Source organism: Camelina sativa, chromosome 13 (genome assembly GCF_000633955.1).
Source record: "Camelina sativa cultivar DH55 chromosome 13, Cs, whole genome shotgun sequence".
In the NCBI taxonomy this organism is placed as follows: domain Eukaryota; kingdom Viridiplantae; phylum Streptophyta; class Magnoliopsida; order Brassicales; family Brassicaceae; genus Camelina; species Camelina sativa.
Window position 1 is genome coordinate 9,121,796 of NC_025697.1, and position 21,384 is coordinate 9,143,179.

Here is a 21,384-nt window from a genome sequence, read left to right on the forward strand (position 1 = left end):
TTGCAACGCAACACAATGCAGCCTCACAGATAGTTAAAGTGTTTTTATATGTGTGAACCAAAAAGAATCTTCAAAAGTATTTTCAGATTACTACAGCTTCGATCTGTCTTCGACCATATTGATAATAATTATACTATAGCTCCACATGCTTTTAATAGCTCATACACACAAGTCAGGAGGATTCTCTGGTGTGGTGTTGCATGGTTTTCTTCCCAAGTTGGGTCTAAGAGTTCTCATGGGATATAACTGGACCAATTAGCCTCTTCCTGTGTTAAACTCTGTTTTAGTCTTCGAGCTGGATTTGGAAGTTAAAATATGTGCGAACATCTATTTTAGACCCTCTTTATTGTCTCAAAATTGTAACACAAACACAATATGCAGTCTCATATTCCAAAAAACAAAGCAACCATACCATTCTTATAAGGATCAAGTAATTGAAAGAAACAACTTCATTTGTGAAACCCATCGAAAAGGAGAAATCAATGAAGCTGCAATTGGTCTTCGACCCTGAAGATAGCTCCACATTGTTTTAACTGGTTTATACAATCTTGGTCTTGCCTCAAACATTTCTTTGTTCCATATCAAAATAACTGTTGATATTTTTATTTTCTGGATATTGATACAGGAACAGGACACCCCCTAATCAAATGATGTGTTGTCTTTTTTTTTTTTTGTTCACTCGCTCCCTAGTTTGAAACAATATATAAACAAGTGTTATGGATCGATTAATTTTGTTTAACACTAATAAAGTGTGTTTATTTTTTTGGATAATGCTGAGTTCTGTGAAAATTTCAAATGCCGTTCATATGAAGTTGTAAACATCAATACATAGTTCTATATAATTATTTTTGAAAAAATATATTAGATTATATATATTTTAAACATCAATTATATTGGAGATGCTCCTAAAGCTAATTTTTACACAAAATTTTAAAATTTATGAATGCTTGCATAATTTCATAGATAGAATTTTCCATTAAGTTTTAGTCAATTCTAGATATTTTCCAGTTTAATTATAAAAAGGCATTGCATCTAGACACACAAAAAAAAAGGCAGTTCTAATTGGTAAAAAGGGAAAAAACCAAATTTGTAATTAGATATGTAACTAAATAACGTCAGGAAAAGAAAGAATCGAGTAAAGTGATATCAAATAAAATGGAATATCGCCCATAATAAACAAAATTAAAGAAGCAACTGTACAATTTAAATAAATGGAATATGTGTGTGTATATAATATAATAAACCTACAACCTGCAAGGCTACAACCTACGTTTTGCAACAAAACAAAGAAGATAAACAAGTTTGGCTCCTTGGTCGATCCGTTTGTTCATATATATATATATATATATATATATATATGTTATTTTGGTTAAACAAAATTGGTGATCTTTAGCTCTCAACTGATTCTGCAGATACGAGAGCTAGTTGCGGTATGAGGTGTGTTATATTATTGGTCTTTCTACTGCTCTCGTGCACGGCCGTTCTGCTCTCTTGCACAGCAGTTCTGCTCAAACACAACAAGGACGGTTCCAATAATGTATCAGCAACAAACATCGGCTTAAACTATGGTCTCCTTGGAGACAACCTCCCGTCTCCAGCCAATGTAGTCAGCCTTTACAAGTCCATAGGCATCACTAAAATCAGAATCTTCGACCCAAACACTGAGGTTCTTAACGCCTTACGCAGCCACCAAGATATTGGAGTCACCGTAGGCATCAAGGACCAAGACTTGGCTGCTCTTGCTGCCAGCGAAGATGCTGTTAAGCACTGGTTTGCAACCAACATCGAGCCTTACTTAACAGACGTCAACATCACGTTCATTACCGTTGGCAACGAAGTCATCCCCGGAGAAATTGGTCCTCAAGTGCTTCCCGTCATGCGGTCTTTCACAAACCTAGTCAAGTCGAGGAATCTTCAAATCTTGATAAGCACCGTGGTGGCTATGTCGAACCTGGGAAAGTCGTACCCACCTTCCGTAGGAAAGTTCACTCCCCAAGCGTGTGAACAACTTGTCCCCGTTCTGAAGTTCTTGTCTCTAACGAATACACCAATACTCGTCAACATCTACCCTTACTTCGCCTACGCGTCAAATCCTCTTAACATCAGCCTCGATTATGCCACCTTCAACACCAAAGATGTTGTGGTCAAGGACGGGCCAATGCAGTATTCAAACCTCTTTGATGCTATTTTCGACGCTTTCGTGTGGGCAATGGAGAAAGAAGGGGTGAAAAATTTATCCATGGTTGTGTCAGAGACCGGATGGCCTTCAGCCGGTAATGGATACTTGACAACACCAGACATCGCTGCTAGGTACAACGGAAATTTTATCAAACATGTTGAAAGCGGTAAAGGGACACCGAAGAGGCCAAACTGTAGCATTGAAGGATTTTTGTTCGCGACGTTTAACGAGAATCAGAAACCAGCTGGAACTGAACAGAATTTTGGATTGTACAATCCTACTGATATGAAGCCTATCTACAAGTTGTTTTGATTTTTAGATTCGTCTTGTTTAGTTATATTAGCTCTAACAGTGTTTCTTTAGTTTTTGTTTAAAGGGCCCTTTTTTATTAACGCTCTTATATAACACTTAAATTTCATATGTTGTATGATATTCTTTTCTTATAAAAGTCTTTTACTAGTTATAAAAAAAACATGCTATTAGCTACGGACAAGTAAATTGGTGATCAGCTATATAATGTGTTGTTAAACGTTTAAAAGAAAACACATCAATTTAGTTTGAAATAATACAATTAGCAATGGATTGAATTTGTTTTCACTAAAGTGAATAATCACGCAAATTAGCAACAGAGTTTCATTAGCGAAGTGTCGTCTTGTGCTGGTGGTATTCAACTATTAACCATCCGGTGTTTTCACTTCATATTTTGTCTGTGGTGTATGAAAAAAGTGAAGCCGGCGAAATACCAATACAATACAGAAATCATAAAATAAATTAGGAAACCTATCTCAGACTCAAATGTGTACAATTTCTCTCTTCAAGGGTTTGGGTTTGGGTTTAGGGATTTCAAGACCAAGTTTACTACTCAATAAATATGTGGTTTTCCGATTGAAGGGGAAATCAATTGGCCTCAATAAAACTTTCTTTGCAGGATTTTTTTTCTTTAATTTTTGAAATCAACCACGTCACCCAAAGCACAACGATGATAGGTTCAGTGAACAATGAATCTCTGTTCCACAACTTGGCGAATTACATTACAAAAAGAAAAAAGAAAAGAAAAACCCTTGAGAAAATCCTTAGTTATCATATGCGGTAACCAGATGAACCTGATATCTTCTCGATTAGACACATGTTTGCGGGTAACAGTCCTTGGTTTAGTGACCATATTTCTGGAACTCCCACTCACTGTTATCTGTTAAAAAAACTCGGCAAAATTAACAAAGAAACCAAAAACTGCAAACTAGTCAAAGAAGCTTTAAACAGAGAAACACTTACCTAATGGACAAACTTGACGAGTCTTTAGCCACCTGCTGATGCAGTGAAAGTGGAAGGCATGATTGCAAACCCCTGAAAAGTACCCACATAAGGCGGCTTTAGTTAGAAAAGGCATTATCCATCATATGTAGTTCGACTTGGTTGTCCAAAATACACATTATAGAATCACACAATCACATATCTTAAATGAAAACTTCCTACTTTCTCAAACACTTCCAGAGCAGGATCAATAGAGAATGCAGAGATACATAATGCAGTGATTTTGGTCATTCTATAAGTTTCTAATTCATCCTCAATAATACAACCCAATGCAAGACATTAAAAGCATGCGAACACAATAAATAGTATCTGATCTCTCTCCACAAAATCTTTAAAACACCATAAATTTTAATAAACCGTACTAATCATTGAACAATTTAGATTGCTGCAAAACAAGAATAGGGTTCTCTCCTTTCAAATAAAGCAAAGACATGCTACCAAATAAGCAAAACTCAATGGCAACATCAAACATACACACTCTGAGATTCTAGAATGGTTTCACATAATACTAATTCTCATACAATCACAATAGCTACAACTGGTAAACCCAATCAAGTCTCGAAACAGAACGCAAAGATTACAATCAAGATCATAGAAGAAACAAGACTTACCCCAAGCAACGGTGCATTCCTCACTAGTAGCACTGGCCTGATTAGCTTGACACTCGATGCCTAACAACAACAACCAAAACACACAATAACAAAGTAAGCAAGCCAAAACATTAGCAAATCTACGGATCATCAAAACATCATCGTTACAAATTCCTCAAATCAATCGATTGTTCTTTCACTTACAGAGATCCATGATGTGGTTTCTGCAGATCGCACAGTTGTCAACAACGATATCTGAAACCAAAAAGAAAAAGATCAATCAAAAACTCGACCTAACCAAAATTTACATCGTAAAAACAAACATCGAAGGATACGATAAAGGATTGTTGCGGTTACCCCAAGCCCAGAGAGAAACGGCGCTCCACTTTTTGATTTCGAATCGCTTAGGTTTCTTTGTGGAAGACGAAGCGCTACCAGAGGCTCCTCCGGCAGGAATCATAGGAACGTCGGAGTCAAGAGTTGCCATTAAACCCGATCGGAAAGGAAAATTTGAAACCCTAGAAAAGCCGAAGAACAAACTCAACGATTGAGAGAGAGCTCGCTGGGTTCTTTTTTCTTGTAGAGAGGACGGAAGAAGAAGAAGCAAGAGAAAGATTAATTAATAAAGCTGCGCTGGGCTTTGCCTATATATATTAGTGGGCCTTCGTTAGAAATTTATTATTTTCCGTAATTTTCCATTAAGTCGGTTAAAATATCTAAGATTTTCTCTTTTTATTATCCAAACAAATTTTGATTTTTTAATTGTAATACTAATTAAATATTTCAATAACATTATGGAAAGATATCTAATTTTGTAACATACTTCTTTTCTATGTATCCCCAGAAAAATTAACAAAAAGCTATATATATACTTTTTTCTTCTTCGAGTAAATATGTGTCAATAGGGTGAAAAGTTGAAAACAATCCCCTAGGTTTATCATATATATGATTTTTTACAACAAGAGCAATGACCATCAAGATACTTAACCATTAATTAAGACTGCAAATCACGAATGCAGAATGTGGAACAAAACACTAAGCCATAATGGTGAAAAATCACTTTTTGTGAACAACGTTGCTTACAAGTGGTGCAAACAGGCCGAGACATATGATGATTGTTGGGCAGAACACGTAGCTCTTTGCTGAAGAAGAACCACGATGAACCGGGCTTCATGTATAAGTCCTTTCCGATTAAGCATTTTATGTGTAGGGTGACACAACATGACTCATCACATATATAAAATCGTTGTCTTGGAAGTATTTGTTTCTCGCAAACTTCACACCAATACGTCGGGACGATACTTGTCTCCTTCCCATCTGAAAGAGTGAGTATATGCTCATCATGCTTATACCTTACGTATTGAGGTAAAGTAGCACATTTGAAACACAAAGCAAAGTCACACTCAATACAGTTGAATGTTTCATTTGTAATATGAGGTTCTGATAACTCTTTGCAAACTGAACATGGTCTCCGCTCCCCTGGTTTGGATGTAAGGAATAAGGGATGCATATGACTCTCATTGACCAATGGCTCAGAAATCACGGCGCACTGCACGTGTAGCTTAAAATATAAACACTCTTCTTCATCACATCTATAGAAGAAACCAGCTGTGCACAACCAAGGACAAGCTGAACATGATTTCGTAAGGTTCATAACACCGTTGTTTCCCCCCACTAGTGTGAGTAAATGAGGGTGTATCGGATGATGTACTTTGCGGAAAAAATTCGCACATGCTTCGTGGAGAATGAAATCGCATTGCATACATGAGTAGATATTACCGTAATATATTGGTGTGATGCATGCTTGACACTGTTTATTCTCGTCGTAATCTCTGCATGTGTTGTCATCAAGTCTCAAATGATGGTGTTGATGGCTAAAATGTTGTATGATTCCATCGCTTATCCTCACAAACGGTTCAACTTCTTCAATGTCTTCTTCTGGCTCTCCTTCAAGTTCTTTACCATCCCACACGTTTCTTTGTGTAGCACATCTTGAATGAACCCCATATGAACAACCGTCCTTGATGCAAGAATAGCCCCCGTAATCATTATCGATCTTTCTACGACAAACACCACAAGACCAATCTCCTTGGCCGAAACAAAGTGTAAAAGAGATACGATGGGGATGACGAGATATCCTTATGAGACGTGGTAAGCTGACACAACGTTGATGAACCACAAAGTCACAAGGAGGGCATATATAAAAAGGACAGCTTGTATGTGACAAGGCACAAACGCTGCAAGTTAAAGAAGTGTTTCTTGGAAACAGAGCAAGTGTATGCTCATGCCACTTGGGATAGTCTATAGACAAGACTCGTGGCTTCTCCACACAAGCTATATTCATAGCGTAATCGCAAGCAAAGCAATAGTAAAATATCCTCAAGAGATCTTCATCACAGCAATAACATTCCCTGGTTCCTTTCCCTTTCAACAAGACAAGCTGAAGAGAATGTTTTGGATGAAGAGGGTGTTTGATCTCAACTGAAGCCTTGTTATATTCTGTATGATTCTCGCCATTGCAGTTTCGGCAGCGGAAATGGAGTACAGCTTCTACTTCTCCTGGTAGCTTCAGTTTCTCCCAGTTTAATGGGAGACAGTCCCACATGTTATTGCTCCTCAACGAGACTTCTTCATCTACATGGAATCTTCCTTCTCTCAAACGTACTTCTACTTGAGGGCACAAAGAAATAAGCTTCTTCCCCTTTAAATTCATAGAGGCGACGAGGGACAATATTTGATGAATCAGTAATAAAAGCTCTGGCATCGGCTCTAGTGTGAGTACTTCCCGAAAGAGTGAACTGTACTCCGGATACGAATTTGTAGAGATGATCCGATGGTCGAAGTTTTGAGAAATGATTGTTATGACATCTCTTAAAGGCATTGGTTGTGAATCCAAATCCATAGAGTTGAATAGAGAGACTGTTTGAGTAACGAGTGACATGAGCTCCGACTCCGGCTTTGGCTGCGAGTTGAGATCCATTGAGATCACTAGAGAAATTATAAGAGCGATGTGTGAAACGATCTTCAAAATCTGATCTATCATCCAATACCTAGTGTCGATGAGAGGTAGTAACTGATGAGTAATGAGTGATATGAGCTTTGACTCGGGATCCTGTTTCGCTTTTGGCTTCGAGTACGTGACATTGACGACATTGGCTAATTGAGTAATAAGTGATAAGAGCTCTGAATCTGAATCCAGTGAGTAGGCGGAAGATAATATTTGAGTGGTGAGTGACATGAGCTCCGGCTGCTGTGGATCCGATTCAGTAGAGCTAATGAGAGAGATCATTCGAGTAATGAGTGACACGAACCGAGACTCCGCTCCCGAATCATCATCCGGTATAGAGTTGCCGAAATGTATTATTTGCTTGATGAGTGAAATGAGTTCCGACTCCGGTTTCGGCTGCGAATCCAAATCCATAGATTTGATGAGAGAGATTAGTTGACTAAAACGTGCTACGAACTTTGATGGCCGTAAATTCAATAACAAAGCCCACTCCGAAACCGAATCCTCATCGATAAAGAAAGATATCACTTGAGAAATGACTATCCCGAGCTCCGACTCCAAATCCATTGTGTGCTGCCCAAGGAAATGATTTGAGTGAGTATATAATAACCCCAAAACCGGAAAAAAAAAAACAGAAAAAGAAACAAAAGGAGGTGATCGAGTATAACGACTTTGGTGTCCTCTGTATGTATCGGGGGGAGCTTTGTAAAATTCTTAAAATCAAATAACAAGTTGTCACGTTTACATAAAGTCAATGACTAGAGTGTTTTCTATATTACAACATACCAGTCTTGTTCGAAAAAGTCATTAGGAGTTAGTCGTTGGATAGATAGGTTGTGCCTAGCGTCTAGCCTATAAACAGGGGATTATTTGTAAATTAATCGAAGACTAATTTATCTATGGTTGATATAATAATAAATATGTAATTTTAAATACTATCTATTACCTGTCATTGGTAAGATCCGCAAGCAACAGAAGATATCACAGAAAACAAAATTAGAAAAATGTATTAGAACCGAAAACATACCCGTGTGGAAGAGGAGACCACTAGTAATTAATATGGTGTCATCTTAATTTTCTATTATTATTATTAAGTTATGAATTTGTGAGAAAACATTCTTCTTGTAATCAATCACCCTTTCTTCTTGTAATCAATCTGCTACTGAATGTTCCTACTCTAATGTAGTCGATGTAACCGTTGAACCGGCTGCTATACCGGTTTGAACCCTCTTTTAATTAAAAACTTGGTTTTGACAAAAAAAAAAAAAGAATTCGTGAGAAAACTTATTTTCAACAATATATTTATTTACAATTTTTTCATAACTCATTCAAATTATGCACAAAGAAAGAGAGTTCCATTCTAATCAACATTTCAAGAAAAAATGCAACAAAGACTTACAAAATAGTGTCAAAATATTTGTCTACAAGCCATGTGAGTTACAGAATAGTTAGATGATGTATATGCTTTTATGCCACCTGCCTCTGGTCTCTTAGTGCCGAAACTTTCTTCCGCAGTTCAAGATTTGATATCCTCTCCACCTCCAGAGCTCGTTCGAGCTACACATTCGGTTTAACTTTGTTAGCCTCAGAAAACAAAAACATATATTACGCAAAAGGGCTTGGATTCGATAAACCCGATATAGGAAGGAAACTATAGAATGATAATTTAACATAGACTTTTCACGAATCATATTGCATCTCTAAAACATGCCTCTACAAAAGACAAACGAGAGAGAAGATAAGATTGTACCTTTGCAGCTCGCATACTCCATTCTCCAAGAATAGCTCTTAATCTTTCATTTTCTGCAACATACTGTTTTAGGAGTTTCAAAAGAGAAGATGATTGAGTTAATTTCACAGATCCGAAGATGTGTAGCCCTTACAAATTGTTCGATGCAAAAGATTTCATAGTAAAGCATTTTTTGTTACACATGATGTGACTGTGATCTTCGTGGAGAGTATGTTATGTTCTCAGGTTCTTATGTTTATAAATAGTCTCAAACCTGATTATTGGTATTCCGAACGTGTTGTATCTCTCTATCTCTCTCAGAGATCAGAGATCGAGCAAGAGTAAGCTCGGAATGGAGTTGATCCACCTGCAAACATACAATTTTAATCTATTATCATCCTCCATTTCGAGATGCCACATAAAGAGTATTAGCCATGAAATGTCAATCAGCTATGATATGTTTTCCACCAAGGGTGATAATTAAAAATTAACCATGCGAATTTGCAAGTTTATCATTTGTTAACTGAGCTTTACCTCAGCAGAAAGTGTTCGCAGTTCCTGATCACGAGTAGCCACAAGATGCGCCAGATCAACCTGAAAGTTTATCATTTAACAATTGCAAAATTAAAATCACTGTGGAAGGAATTACATGGATTTTAAGAAAATTATCAAGAATGTTGTTAGCATGAGGAGTCATTAATTTTGTAATGGAGCAGTTCAAACCTGAGGAGTGCTGCTACTACCATTGGTTTCATATTTTCTTAAAGACTCCTGCAACCGCAGAATCTGGAGAAAAAAGAAAGAGAGAGGTAAGAAACTCACTCTAGCGAAAGCACAGGATAATTCTGCATATAATTAGGTTGGATGATGAAGAACTAGAAAGAGCATTGAACGTAGGATTACTAGTACGATACTGTAGACTAGTAAGAAATAACACAAGCATCAAGATTCAGAAATGAAGTACTCATGATAAATATTCCATGTATTGTCACCTCTTCACTGAGATAATGGAGATTCTCACGCTGATATTGCAGTAGAGCCATTTGCTGATCAGAAAGGCGACCAGCTTCATGGTATCTGTTTTTCAAGAACATAAACTGAAGACTTGAGAATTGTGTAAGTATCGCCATGGCATTATAAGGTTGTCATGCTAAATTTGATATTCATGACGACTACGAATATAAGGTTCCAGTGAGATTGTGAAAGTACCTCAATCCCTCCAAAGCAGCTGGTTGAAGGGGAGAATACAGTGAATTTAAGACATCGGGCTGAGAGTTCACTGAGTTATACTGGCGAACATAACCTACCAGTATTAAAACACAGATAAGAAGAGCTGCATAATAACTTAGCTACATAATCTCTTACTAAACAACTGGCACAACAATGTAACAAAAGAATGCATTATGCTCTAGCCAATGGCTTTTTCGAATGCACTGTATGACAGGTTCTGCATTGAGAACAAAAAAGGTACTGAAACCCAGAACAGCAATTCTTGAAGATACTGCAGTGATCTCCTAATATTCAACCAAAAACTATAGCCAATTGTAAGAACTGCATACATGATACATATAATTACAAATATATGACCATAGAGTGTAGAAAGTTTGATGGTAATTTAGCATGCATTTTATCGCAATAGAGCCCAGAGGCAATGGAATTATTTCAGTTATGCTCTATGGGTCAGGTACATAAGAAATGAAAACTGACACTTAGCAATCATGGCATGAAATTTCGAGACTAAGAAAAGTATCCAGGCTTAACAGCTGAACCTGGTGTATTTCATATATCTAACAAACATAAAGTGAATCGATTTGGATACTGCTCTAGTTGAGACACTAAAGTAATGCTGAATGCATGCCTAAAAGTGTAAATATGATCTCTGGACCGTATGGCTTACCAACAAATACAATCATAAAAGAAGCGGCAGATATTGCTTCAACAGAAATGATGAACCTGCAAGAACAATATGCTCGTAAGCGTTTTCGACCTTGCCAAAAAAAAAGTTCCTTCACCAAGTTTTTCCAAAATAAAAAATAAGAAAGACATTGTCAGCTTCTATATACTACTTCTAGTCAATAGCATCAATATAAACATCTTGTAGGCGTTTATCTAAGAATTGGTAAACATGTTAAGTCAAATATGTCACCTGCGTGAATAAAAACAGTTTATCAATAAGGAGTTTCATTATGAGATAGTAGTAATTTTCTTAGCAAAGTTGGAAGATGTTAAGGATGGAGTCAGAATCTTCCTTTTATTCGTATAATCGTCGAAGACAAAAAAAATAAAAACAGAAAATGTGATCAACTGAACAGAACAGAAAACTCAAAAGAATGTATAAGCAGTTAGTCTATCTAAAAAAGAAGGCTGCAGACCTCTGTACAGTAAAAATGGGAAGAACACTGACGTATGGTCTCCACACCATGAAAAGCAACATAGATGCAGTCCCTAGAACAAAACAGAGTCACCTTATTGAGTGCAAGAAATAGATATATGTAACAATATATGATTGGAAAAGTAGCATTAAAAATTACCATATGCCATGATGGCAAATGGCAGACGAACTACATGTTTCAATTTCTGACTGAAACTGTAATAACCCTGCAATAGAAGGTTCTTTCAGAAGGTATTTAGATGAAATTACTACAACTACAATAGAGAATATCGACCCATTTCTACATAGTTTTAGAAAATAAATAAAACGAGCAGTATCCGCCTGGTTAGAACAAACATNTCTATCTAAAAAAGAAGGCTGCAGACCTCTGTACAGTAAAAATGGGAAGAACACTGACGTATGGTCTCCACACCATGAAAAGCAACATAGATGCAGTCCCTAGAACAAAACAGAGTCACCTTATTGAGTGCAAGAAATAGATATATGTAACAATATATGATTGGAAAAGTAGCATTAAAAATTACCATATGCCATGATGGCAAATGGCAGACGAACTACATGTTTCAATTTCTGACTGAAACTGTAATAACCCTGCAATAGAAGGTTCTTTCAGAAGGTATTTAGATGAAATTACTACAACTACAATAGAGAATATCGACCCATTTCTACATAGTTTTAGAAAATAAATAAAACGAGCAGTATCCGCCTGGTTAGAACAAACATTACCTGCAAGCGTATTTTCTGGACCTGATTGACAAAGTATTGCTGAAACATACCTGTTGCAGAAAAATACTCATAATAATTATATACCTATCCTGCAGTAGTACTCATGACCAATTAACAAATGTACTAGGCAGTAGCATACCACAATTTAGTCTGACTTGCTTCTAAACAAAGATTGTAGTAATAAGCTTAAAAAGGGAGTATTTTAGTAGTTTACCTGTTAACAACAATAGAGCAACATTGCAGCTGCAAAGTATCGAGGGGATAAGAGAGTCTACAGACTGAAGTATCCACGGTGCTCCAACTGCTAAAATAGCATAACCTGCCTAAAAATTTAACAAACAGTAAATACAAAAGTCAGACACTCTCTCATGTGTCTAATAATAATAATGCATATAAAAAGAAAGTTTACAAATACTCTTGACTCTTGAGTTTAAGTTTAGAAGCACTTGCCAGTATGATCAGATAAATGCAGCTTCCAACAAGACTTCTAGATTGACGATGACCGAAGAGAGGAGCTTCATGTAGAATATCAAGAAACCTATAATCACAATAAAAGATAGAGAGAATTGAGTAATCTGCAAAATAATTTGAAGAAAAAAAAAGAAAGACGCATTGAATCTGAAGCTCAAAAATTGGCTAATGAGTAGAGAGAAGGAAACAAAACGAACAAATCATCACAAAGGAAAAGACTTACATAGCATTGTCTTGCTCCGTCGCGGGATTGAAGGAAGAAGATCGTCGAGCGTTGGCCATTTTGGTATTGGGTTTCTGCTTTCGCGTGTGGGAGTGAAAACTTTGAATCTCAAGAGACTTGTAAATTAGGGTTGAGTCATATTCGTTGCCCCCAATCTAGAGATTTTGATAGGGAGATGTGAAGAGCAAGGGGTAAGAATTAGAAGATAGTATCATCGAAGGGATTAGAATGTTTGGTATAACGCTCGCTCTTTAATTGGGTTTGTGCAAAGTCCCCCTCTTCCTCTTCGAACAACCAGTCAAAATTTTGCTGAGATTGTCTTATTGGTCCAACAAAAGGATTAAAAACAAACAATCAAACAAACAAAAATTGAGTGGATTTTGCTGGGCCTAATTGCTACTATTTGGAACTTTTTAAGGATTTTAGTGAGATTAAAAAAGGTGATGTTACATTACACCAAGAGTTATGCGAAATATTTACATAAATTTTACTATAAATTTATTAGTTATAAAATAATAGTAGAAGTTTTATTTGATTAATTCTATATATTTTATAATCTTTTACATATAATTTAATTAGTTTTATACTTTGATTTCAACCCCTCTTCGGTAAAATATACAATTTTCAAATCAATGAATCATATAAATTAAGTAAAATCCGGAAAATAAAAAAAATTGTATTGAAGCAGTTGTTTTTAGAAAGTTCAATTTAACTTTTCGTTTTTTATTTAGTTGTATATATTATATTAAATAAAATATAACATTTGTGAATTTTAAGATTTGAATAAGATGCCATTACATTGATGTGCAGTTCAAAAAATATTTAATAAATCTATACTAAATAAAAGTATGACCTATAAGCTCCTAAAGTTGTCCACATAAGATTTAAAACATCCAATAGGGATTTGACATGTCATTAATTAACATTTTTAAAAAATTTCTAGAATTTTGTATATTCAAATTTTTTTAACGACCAATCAAAATCAGAGATCTCAATATTTAATATTTTTGATATTATGTAAATTTTATATATTAAAATAATATAATCTAATAATAATTAGTTTGAAAGAATAATTGAGTTCATGTGTTGATTATGCTGATCTATGAATTGCACAAATTTTACGAAAAAGGCAAAGTTAATTTTATTTTTACGGAATTTTGCAAATTTTACGAATAATTGAGTTCTTTTATTTTTTTAAGAACAAATAAATGATGATTAAAATAAAATAAAAGAACATTTGTGTTAAAAAATTTGAAAACAAATATACTATAATAACTTTGCATATTATATGTAAATATATAGTTGTTTAAATGATTTTCAAATCTAACTTTTTGTAAGACAATTTACATAACCATACATGCGTGTAGCGCGGGTTAATAATCTAGTTATTTAGAAGATTTTATATTTTAAAATATAAGCAATGTTGTATCTTCGTTTTAAAATATATATGTCATTATTAAACGATTTAGGGATGCATATATTTAATCTTAGTATTATAAATAAAATTAAGTTTATAATTATTCTAAATAGTTTGTCATTGTTTCCTAAGATTTCCGAAGCAATAAATAGAATCTGTTAAATAATTTCAAAAATATTTTCATATTATTTTGTAAACTAATATAAGCTTTTCTTTAGTTAGTTATTCAATTAATTAAAATGCACTGACATTTTTTGTAATATGCCACATGATAAGTAATGTTGTTAAACTTCTAACAACATTACTTAAATAAGTATATAGAGATTGATGAGAATTTAGTTCAAAAAAAAAAAAAAAGAGATTGATGAGAACAAGATTGCACTTTGAATAGTATGATAAATTTTAAAATAGATTCAGCAGATTTGTCACACCATTCTTACCATGTAATCATTTAAAATTCTTTTTTATTTCACCAGTAGTAATCATATAGAATTCTTTTTTCCACCAAATAGTAATAATCATTTAAAATCCGTAGTCTCCCATCTATTCTAAGTTCTAAGCCAATGCGATAAGTTTTTTTTGTATGAATACAGCTAGTTGGTGTATGTATATCATCAAGTTGAAAAGAGAGTAATCTGTTTCCAGCCCATTATTTTACTTTAACACACACTTAATAAGTAACACGTTTGATTACTTCTCTTATAAATTTTCTTAAACTTTCTATTATGAATTATAATATCTTACTAGTTGCTTGAGACTTTAGTGATTTTGATGAGTTTAATATCCATATATGTCTTTGTTATCAGGTCGTTGTCTTTTTTTTTTTTTAACTATTTTTTTAACCTAATTTTCTAAACATTTTTTGCCTTCAAAAAAAAAAAAAACTAATCATAAATGATAAAATCTTAGATAACATTAACATAGATGTGTGTAAGTAGCATATTCCCACAATTGTGATTTTACTGTTTAGTTTAGTGATTGCTTTTGATACATTCATTCACTTATTGACCAATTTAGTATGAATTCATGAACATACTCGAAAATTATTTAAAAATTACCTCATTTAGCATAAATATATTTGCATTTACGATATATAATTTGGAATATTGACCTTAATTTGGAGTAATTTTAATTATTATTATTATTACGAGGTTCACAACCCTCTTAAAGATCACATATGCCATCACCACAAAGGCAAGTACGTAGGACGCCAACACCAATACCGCCACCAACACAATGGGAACAACAAGCACCACAGAGGCAACAAGCGTCAGGAAGCTGGACAAATTCATGGTTTGAACGGTTGAACCGGTAATTGCAATTTTAACAGCAAAATAAAATTTCAAATGTCATGAGTATATACCACAGCTATAACAAAGATAAAAACAACTCCGGGGAAATTGAACTCACAGCTTAGAACTTGAGCTTTGCATATCAATCTGCAAAAAAAAAATCTAACAAGTAAGCAGCTGCTAAGTAATAAGCGAATCAAATATATGAACTATCTTTCTACAAGACTAACAATATCTTCTTGTAAGTGATTTGTGTGAGCATTGATATTGTTGATGCAGATGCTAAACTAGATTTGCTAAGATTGACATTGCACATAAAACGTGCAGCAAGAAGACTCACATAATGATGAATCATCCATAACCCAATCACCATTAGTTTAGTTTCTGTTTGAAGATGAAGTTAAAGCAAAGCACACAGTTTACCTCAGATGATCATAGACATTTCCTTCAAGGTAGAATTTTGTGAAGCTGTTTATTTCACATAAAGGAGGCCGACAAGGTAAAGTATATGTGGCTGATCTGACATTTTCAGCCTCATTATTGCTAGTTGTAACATTTTATGGAAGCGAGACTCCCTATGAGACAGATCCATAAGCTATTTGTCACATGGATTCTCAAAAAAAAAATGCAGCTCAAAGAAAAAACAAGTTAATGAAGGACGAGAGAGAAGAGAACACACTTGTGCAATAATTTGAACAATATTGGAAGACAAAATAACAAGTGTCTCGACCACACTCCCGCTTGCTACATTCGCTTTACTTGTCCCCTTCTTAACAATTCTTGCATTCTTCAAAACAACGCCTACACAGAAAAAGGTCAATTACAGGGAAAAATATTAATTTGTCATATTTGGTTTGAACTCGGGTATGGGGAGGTCAACAGTGCAGAATTTACCATATGTACTACTGAAATGTTACATAATTACATGTAAAAACAAACTATTTAGTTAGTTTACCTAGGTCAGGTGACCTTCTTCCTTAGTAGGTCCGCCGTTGAGAAGATCCCATTCACAGATCTCGGACACATAATGTGTTAGAGGAAGATTGTATTAGAATCTCATGATTGCAATGATACAATGCATTCTCTTATATAGAGATTTAGTTTCCTATTTTAAGGTATATATAAATGTAAATAATACATTAGAGATAAATATAAAGATTCCTGAACTATATATTCTGAATCTTCATGTAATATAAACATTCCTAAACTGGGCTAGAATGGAAGCACGTGAAAGAGTGTTGGCAAGAGAAGCAGTAAAATGGGCTAGAAGGGAAGCACGTGAAAGAGCAGCCGCTGAAGCTCATGCGAAAGTTCAGAGTGCTGCTGTTAGGAAGGCTTCTGATGTCCGCGAGCGTGCAGAAAGAGCAGCGGTTTGAAGAGCCAAAAAAGGCCTTGCTGAAGCACGTGAAAGGGCAGCTGCAAGGGCACGAGAAAAAGCTGATAAAGTTGCAGCAGAAAAGACTAGCGAATTCATTGAAGTTGAAGAGGACGAAGGAGACAATGTTTGTTCTCTGAGCAGTGACGACACATACACTTGTTCTAAACCTGAGATGGAGAGTACAATCCCGGAAGGTTAAGACGAAGGTTTGAACACATTGGTTAGATTTTCTTCATCACTTAGATTCTTTTGTTTTGACGACTGTTTGAGATATTTTTCGAGGAAAGTCAAAAGTGGAAGTTGTGGAAGATTATGATGAAGATTAAGTTAATGGGCAAATAATGTGCGAATTGTTCAACTTTGGCAAGGTGTTCTTTTGTGAGCAAGTTGTGGCAAAAGGGGACGGAGGATGAAGAGCATTGGGGGAGATTTATGATACTTGGTGGTGTTACATCATATAATCTAGTAATTTACAATATCGTATCATAAATTTTAAAATCAGATTCAGCAGATTTGTCACACCATTATTACCAAGTAATCATTTAAAATTCTTTTTTCTGGTAATCATATAGAATTCTTTTTCTCCCACTAATGATTTAAAATCCATAGGCCCTATTCTAATTTCTAAGCCAATAAGATAAGTTTTTTTTGCATTAATTCTAATTGGTGTATGAATATCATCAAGCTAAAAAGAGAGTAATCTGTTTTCCAGCCCATTATTTTTAGTTTTTTTAAGCTAACACACACTTAACACCTTTGATTACTTATATTATAGATTTTCTTAAACTTTCTATTAGTGATTTTGATGAGTATGATATCCAAATATGTTTTGTTATCAGGTTGTTGTCTTTTTTTCTGTGTTTTTAATCTAATCTTCTAATCATTTTTTTTTGCCTCCAAAAAAAAGATTTATCATAAACAGTAAGATCTTAGATAACATGTGTGAAAGTAGCATATTGCCACAATTGTGATTTTACTTTTTAGGTTAGTGATTGCTTACTTTGATACATTCATTCACTTATTGTCCAATTTAGTATGAATGTATGAAAATACTCGATTTTTTTTTAAAATTACCTGATTTAGCAGAAATATAAGTGCATTTATTTGGAATATTGACCTTAATAACATAGTTAATAATTAAAAAAAAAATGAAAAAAAATTGAATGCTCGAGAAGTCGCATCGTAGCGCGTAGCTCTCTAGCTCCACTCCGATGGTGGTAGCTTCACTTCACAATGTCGACTTCTTCTTCTTCTTTCCCTAGTTTCCCTCGCACCATTGTCTCCTACACTGTCACAACTTCACTCTTCATCGTTATCTTCCTATGCAGCGTCTTCCTCTTCACTAGACGCACTCTCGAACCTTCTCTCCAACCTTACCACGCCGCCGACATCCCTCTCTCCGCCGCCGATCCACCCCCTCCCACGCCCATACTCCCTCAAATCGAGCCTCAAGAACACGATGCTACCGATGTTGACGTCACCGTGGAAACAAATCCAAAGGAGGAAGGCGATTCACGCCGCGGCGATGACGTCGCGATCGAGACTGAGCTGAAATTGAAAGATGTGGAAAATTCACACACGGCGAAAACTGAGCCGGAAGAAGAAGGAGGAGGAGGAGGAGGAGGAGGAGGAGAAGAGTCTCGCGTCGAAGGTAATGGTGAATCTGTGGACCAGGCGGTGGTTGAGAAGATGAGAGGCTGTGATTTGTACAGGGGATCATGGGTTAAGGACGATGATGAGTATCCATTGTATCAGCCTGGATCGTGTCCTTATGTTGACGAAGCTTTTGATTGCCAGAGGAATGGGAGGCGTGATTCTGACTATCTCAATTGGAGATGGAAGCCTGACGGTTGTGATCTTCCACGGTATGATATCTTTTCAGAATTTGTCAGCATTTCACTTCTTCACCTTACATGGTTCATGATTGTCGTCGAATCTTACGTTTGAAATGAAGTTAGGGACTGCCATATAGCTTTGTTGTGTTCATGAGTTGAATTGTCCTATTATTAGCTGATTGTGAAGCTAAGGTTATTTGAACATATATGTTAGCGTGGATGTATAGATAAATGAATGAGAAGCTCTCTTAAATGCGAATATTGTAACTCTACATACAACTTTAATGGGGGATTCCTGTGTGTTCACTGTTCAGTAATCGTGGCTTCTGCTTTCTCTTTATACAAAAAGAGCAATAATGAATGCTTAGTCCTTGATCAGACATGCTGTCACACTTTACATAGCAGAAACACCTCATGTACAATTTCTGTTTGTGCATAGAATGTATTTATCCCCTTTTTTTATTGACTTTCCAATCATAGGTTTAATGCTACAGACTTCTTGGTGAAGCTACGAGGTAAAAGTTTGTTGTTGGTTGGGGATTCTATGAACCGTAACCAGTTTGAATCGATGCTTTGCGTTCTCCGAGAAGGTTTATCCGATAAGAGTAGAATGTACGAGGTTTATGGCCATAATATAACAAAGGGGAGAGGCTACTTTGTATTCAAGTTTGAAGTAAGTTCATTCTTCTGCTCATTGTTGCCTGTGTTTTCGATTGAATGTTCACTGGTATTCTGGTGATCTACTCTGCTTGTAATTTGGTGCTGGAATAGGCAACAGAGTTATGATTGAAGTAACCCCAATATACTATTCTTTAAATATGGATCCTCTGGAGTTTATTAGAACTCCCAGGACCCCTTTTTGTGACCATTAATTGACATATTTTTGTTTGAGACAGTATCTATTTGTGTGCATCTTTTTCGATTGATTAAATTGGGGTTAAAATGTGTAATAATGTCTAACAGGATTTCAATTGCACAGTAGCGTTTGTGAGGTCACATTTTCTTGTAAGGGAAGGAGTTAGAGCAAATGCTCAAGGAAACACTAATCCGACCCTTTCGATTGATCGCATTGACAAGTCACATGCTAAATGGAAGCGCGCTGACATTCTTGTCTTTAACACTGGACATTGGTGGGTTCATGGAAAGACCGCCAGAGGGTATGGTTCTTTCCGTTCCTGCTTTATCACAATTCTTCACAACTGTTGGCTTAATCAGAGAATTTCCAAATACCAAATTCGAGATGTAGAGTACATTTATTTTCAGCTGTAGTATCCATTATAGTTTCTGAATTTCTCATCTAACAGCTTGATTTTACTGGTGCATCCCATTGTACTTTTGTTTCATGACACCTCTCTAGATAAGGACAAGCCATTAATGGTATATGACATGGTGAATAATAACTAGTGCAGGAAAAACTACTACAAAGAAGGTGATTACATCTACCCAAAATTTGATGCGACTGAAGCATACAGAAGGTCGTTGAAGACTTGGGCAAAATGGATTGATCAGAATGTGAATCCCAAAAAGCAGCTTGTATTTTACCGCGGATACTCCTCTGCCCATTTTCGGTAATCCCTGATCTTTTCTTTACCTCCCGAAATCTTTTATCAGTTACAAACCAGTTCATTTCGGTTTGGCCTCCTGCATGTACTCTTGTTGCGGTTTTCTTACAGAAGAGTTAAGTTCTTCAGCGTATTCTGTGTCTTGACTTAAACAGGGGAGGTGTGTGGGACTCGGGAGGGTCGTGCAATGGGGAGGTGGAACCGGTAAAGAAAGGTTCAATCCTGGATTCCTATCCTTTGAAAATGAAAATAGTCGAGGAAGCCATAAAGGAGATGCACATTCCTGTGATTCTCCTAAACGTGACAAAGCTGACTAATTTCCGCAAAGACGGACATCCGTCAATCTATGGTAAGACCAACACAGAAGGTAAAAAAGTGTCAACGAAGCGACAGGATTGCAGCCACTGGTGTCTGCCAGGAGTTCCCGATGTTTGGAACCATCTTATATACGCGTCTTTGCTCCTACAACCACATTCATAATAGCTGAGCTCATACATCAACAAAATTAGATAGGACGAGACGAGGAGAAACAAATGACCAATTCAAAATTTTGTGCATTTTATCACCCTTGAGTGAAAAATAGTTTTCTTTTATGTAGAGGTGTGAACAAAACGGACATGGGACGAGATTTTCAGTTTTCAATGGCAAAGATTTTTCTCATAATTCTCAAATCAGCAAACAAAATCTCAAAGACGTATTGAAAGTTGAAACTATAACAAAAATTTAAAGAAAAGCAAAGCAACCAATGATGACTCGACACTCCATTTTCATGGTGACATTTTCTTCTTCAAGTTCTTGATCGTCTTCACTCCTCTACGTGCAGCGGGTTTCGCTTTCTTCTTCGTCCTCCTACTCGCCAGCTCCCTCACTGGGCCGGCCGGGATTCCTTTCTTCAGAGCACTTCCTCTTGGCGTAGCAGACGGAGGCAACCTCAAATCTTGTGGAGGTAGAGGGCAATGAGGTTTCCACACCAAATTGTTCTTCATTGCGAATCTTACTCTCTTTGAGCTCTTCTCACTGCTCGGGCCGGCTAAGCTTGTCTCTGCTGCCGCATCTCTGTTAACCGTAGTATCTTCTTGCACTTCCCCTTTGTTCTCTCTTTTCCTCTTCTTGGACTTTTTGGCTATTGACACAGGTTCTGCTACTTCACAGACACTTGCAACCTCACATTTTGACGGACTCATTTCAGATGCAATCTTCTCAAACTCCTGTCGAAGATCCGATATCATAGTTTCATCAAAAGCTTCATCTTTCTTACCAAGATCGATAACA

The 21,384-nt window shown here is 35.9% G+C and overlaps 5 protein-coding genes and 1 long non-coding RNA gene across 10 annotated transcripts in view; 1 reads left to right on the forward strand and 5 right to left on the reverse strand.

Moving 5' to 3' along the window:
• Positions 3,081 to 4,682, reverse strand: LOC104736126 (RING-box protein 1a). Its single transcript, XM_010456057.2, has 5 exons — positions 4,438 to 4,682; positions 4,285 to 4,335; positions 4,102 to 4,161; positions 3,452 to 3,523; positions 3,081 to 3,368 (listed from the first exon to the last, which is right to left on the reverse strand). Exons 1-5 carry the CDS (start codon positions 4,565 to 4,567, stop codon positions 3,331 to 3,333), a joined length of 351 nt encoding a protein of 116 aa, XP_010454359.1. The 5' UTR covers positions 4,568 to 4,682; the 3' UTR covers positions 3,081 to 3,330.
• Positions 5,049 to 7,722, reverse strand: LOC104736127. The gene has a single exon (XM_010456058.1). The coding sequence runs from the start codon at positions 7,652 to 7,654 to the stop codon at positions 5,075 to 5,077; it is 2,580 nt and encodes an 859-aa protein (XP_010454360.1). The 5' UTR covers positions 7,655 to 7,722; the 3' UTR covers positions 5,049 to 5,074.
• On the reverse strand, positions 8,421 to 12,931 carry LOC104736128. Of its 2 annotated transcripts, XM_010456059.2 has the most exons (14): positions 12,629 to 12,931; positions 12,385 to 12,472; positions 12,149 to 12,257; positions 11,935 to 11,984; positions 11,733 to 11,799; positions 11,574 to 11,646; positions 10,714 to 10,769; positions 10,026 to 10,119; positions 9,809 to 9,893; positions 9,540 to 9,602; positions 9,351 to 9,410; positions 9,091 to 9,183; positions 8,838 to 8,900; positions 8,421 to 8,644 (listed from the first exon to the last, which is right to left on the reverse strand). In XM_010456059.2, the coding sequence occupies exons 1-14, from the start codon at positions 12,685 to 12,687 to the stop codon at positions 8,555 to 8,557; spliced, it is 1,050 nt and encodes a 349-aa protein (XP_010454361.1). In that variant the 5' UTR covers positions 12,688 to 12,931; the 3' UTR covers positions 8,421 to 8,554. The 2 variants fall into 2 exon arrangements, with proteins under 2 accessions (XP_010454361.1, XP_019089926.1); XM_019234381.1 differs by lacking the exons at positions 11,574 to 11,646; positions 11,733 to 11,799; positions 11,935 to 11,984; ... (1 more) ...; positions 12,385 to 12,472; positions 12,629 to 12,931 and adding exons at positions 11,189 to 11,261; positions 11,348 to 11,457.
• On the reverse strand, positions 15,157 to 17,002 carry LOC104736129. Of its 2 annotated transcripts, XR_759528.1 has the most exons (6): positions 16,870 to 17,002; positions 16,293 to 16,753; positions 16,017 to 16,138; positions 15,761 to 15,912; positions 15,456 to 15,484; positions 15,157 to 15,323 (listed from the first exon to the last, which is right to left on the reverse strand). It is a non-coding gene; the product is annotated as an uncharacterized LOC104736129 (long non-coding RNA). The 2 variants fall into 2 exon arrangements; XR_759527.1 differs by having other exon boundaries at positions 15,157 to 15,484.
• LOC104736132 (protein trichome birefringence-like 5) lies at positions 17,850 to 20,634 on the forward strand. The gene is made up of 5 exons (XM_010456063.2): positions 17,850 to 18,580; positions 19,031 to 19,223; positions 19,514 to 19,707; positions 19,960 to 20,118; positions 20,268 to 20,634. Exons 1-5 carry the CDS (start codon positions 17,949 to 17,951, stop codon positions 20,590 to 20,592), a joined length of 1,503 nt encoding a protein of 500 aa, XP_010454365.1. The 5' UTR covers positions 17,850 to 17,948; the 3' UTR covers positions 20,593 to 20,634.
• LOC104736130 (ribosomal RNA processing protein 1 homolog) overlaps positions 20,748 to 21,384 on the reverse strand; it is an 8,414-nt gene continuing 7,777 nt past the window's right edge. The window contains exon 2 of one of the 3 annotated variants that reach the window (XM_010456062.2): positions 20,748 to 21,384. In XM_010456062.2, coding sequence (XP_010454364.1) covers positions 20,880 to 21,384 — 505 coding nt within the window. In that variant the 3' untranslated portion in view covers positions 20,748 to 20,879. The other 2 variants (XM_010456061.2, XM_010456060.2) reach the window with 2 other exon arrangements.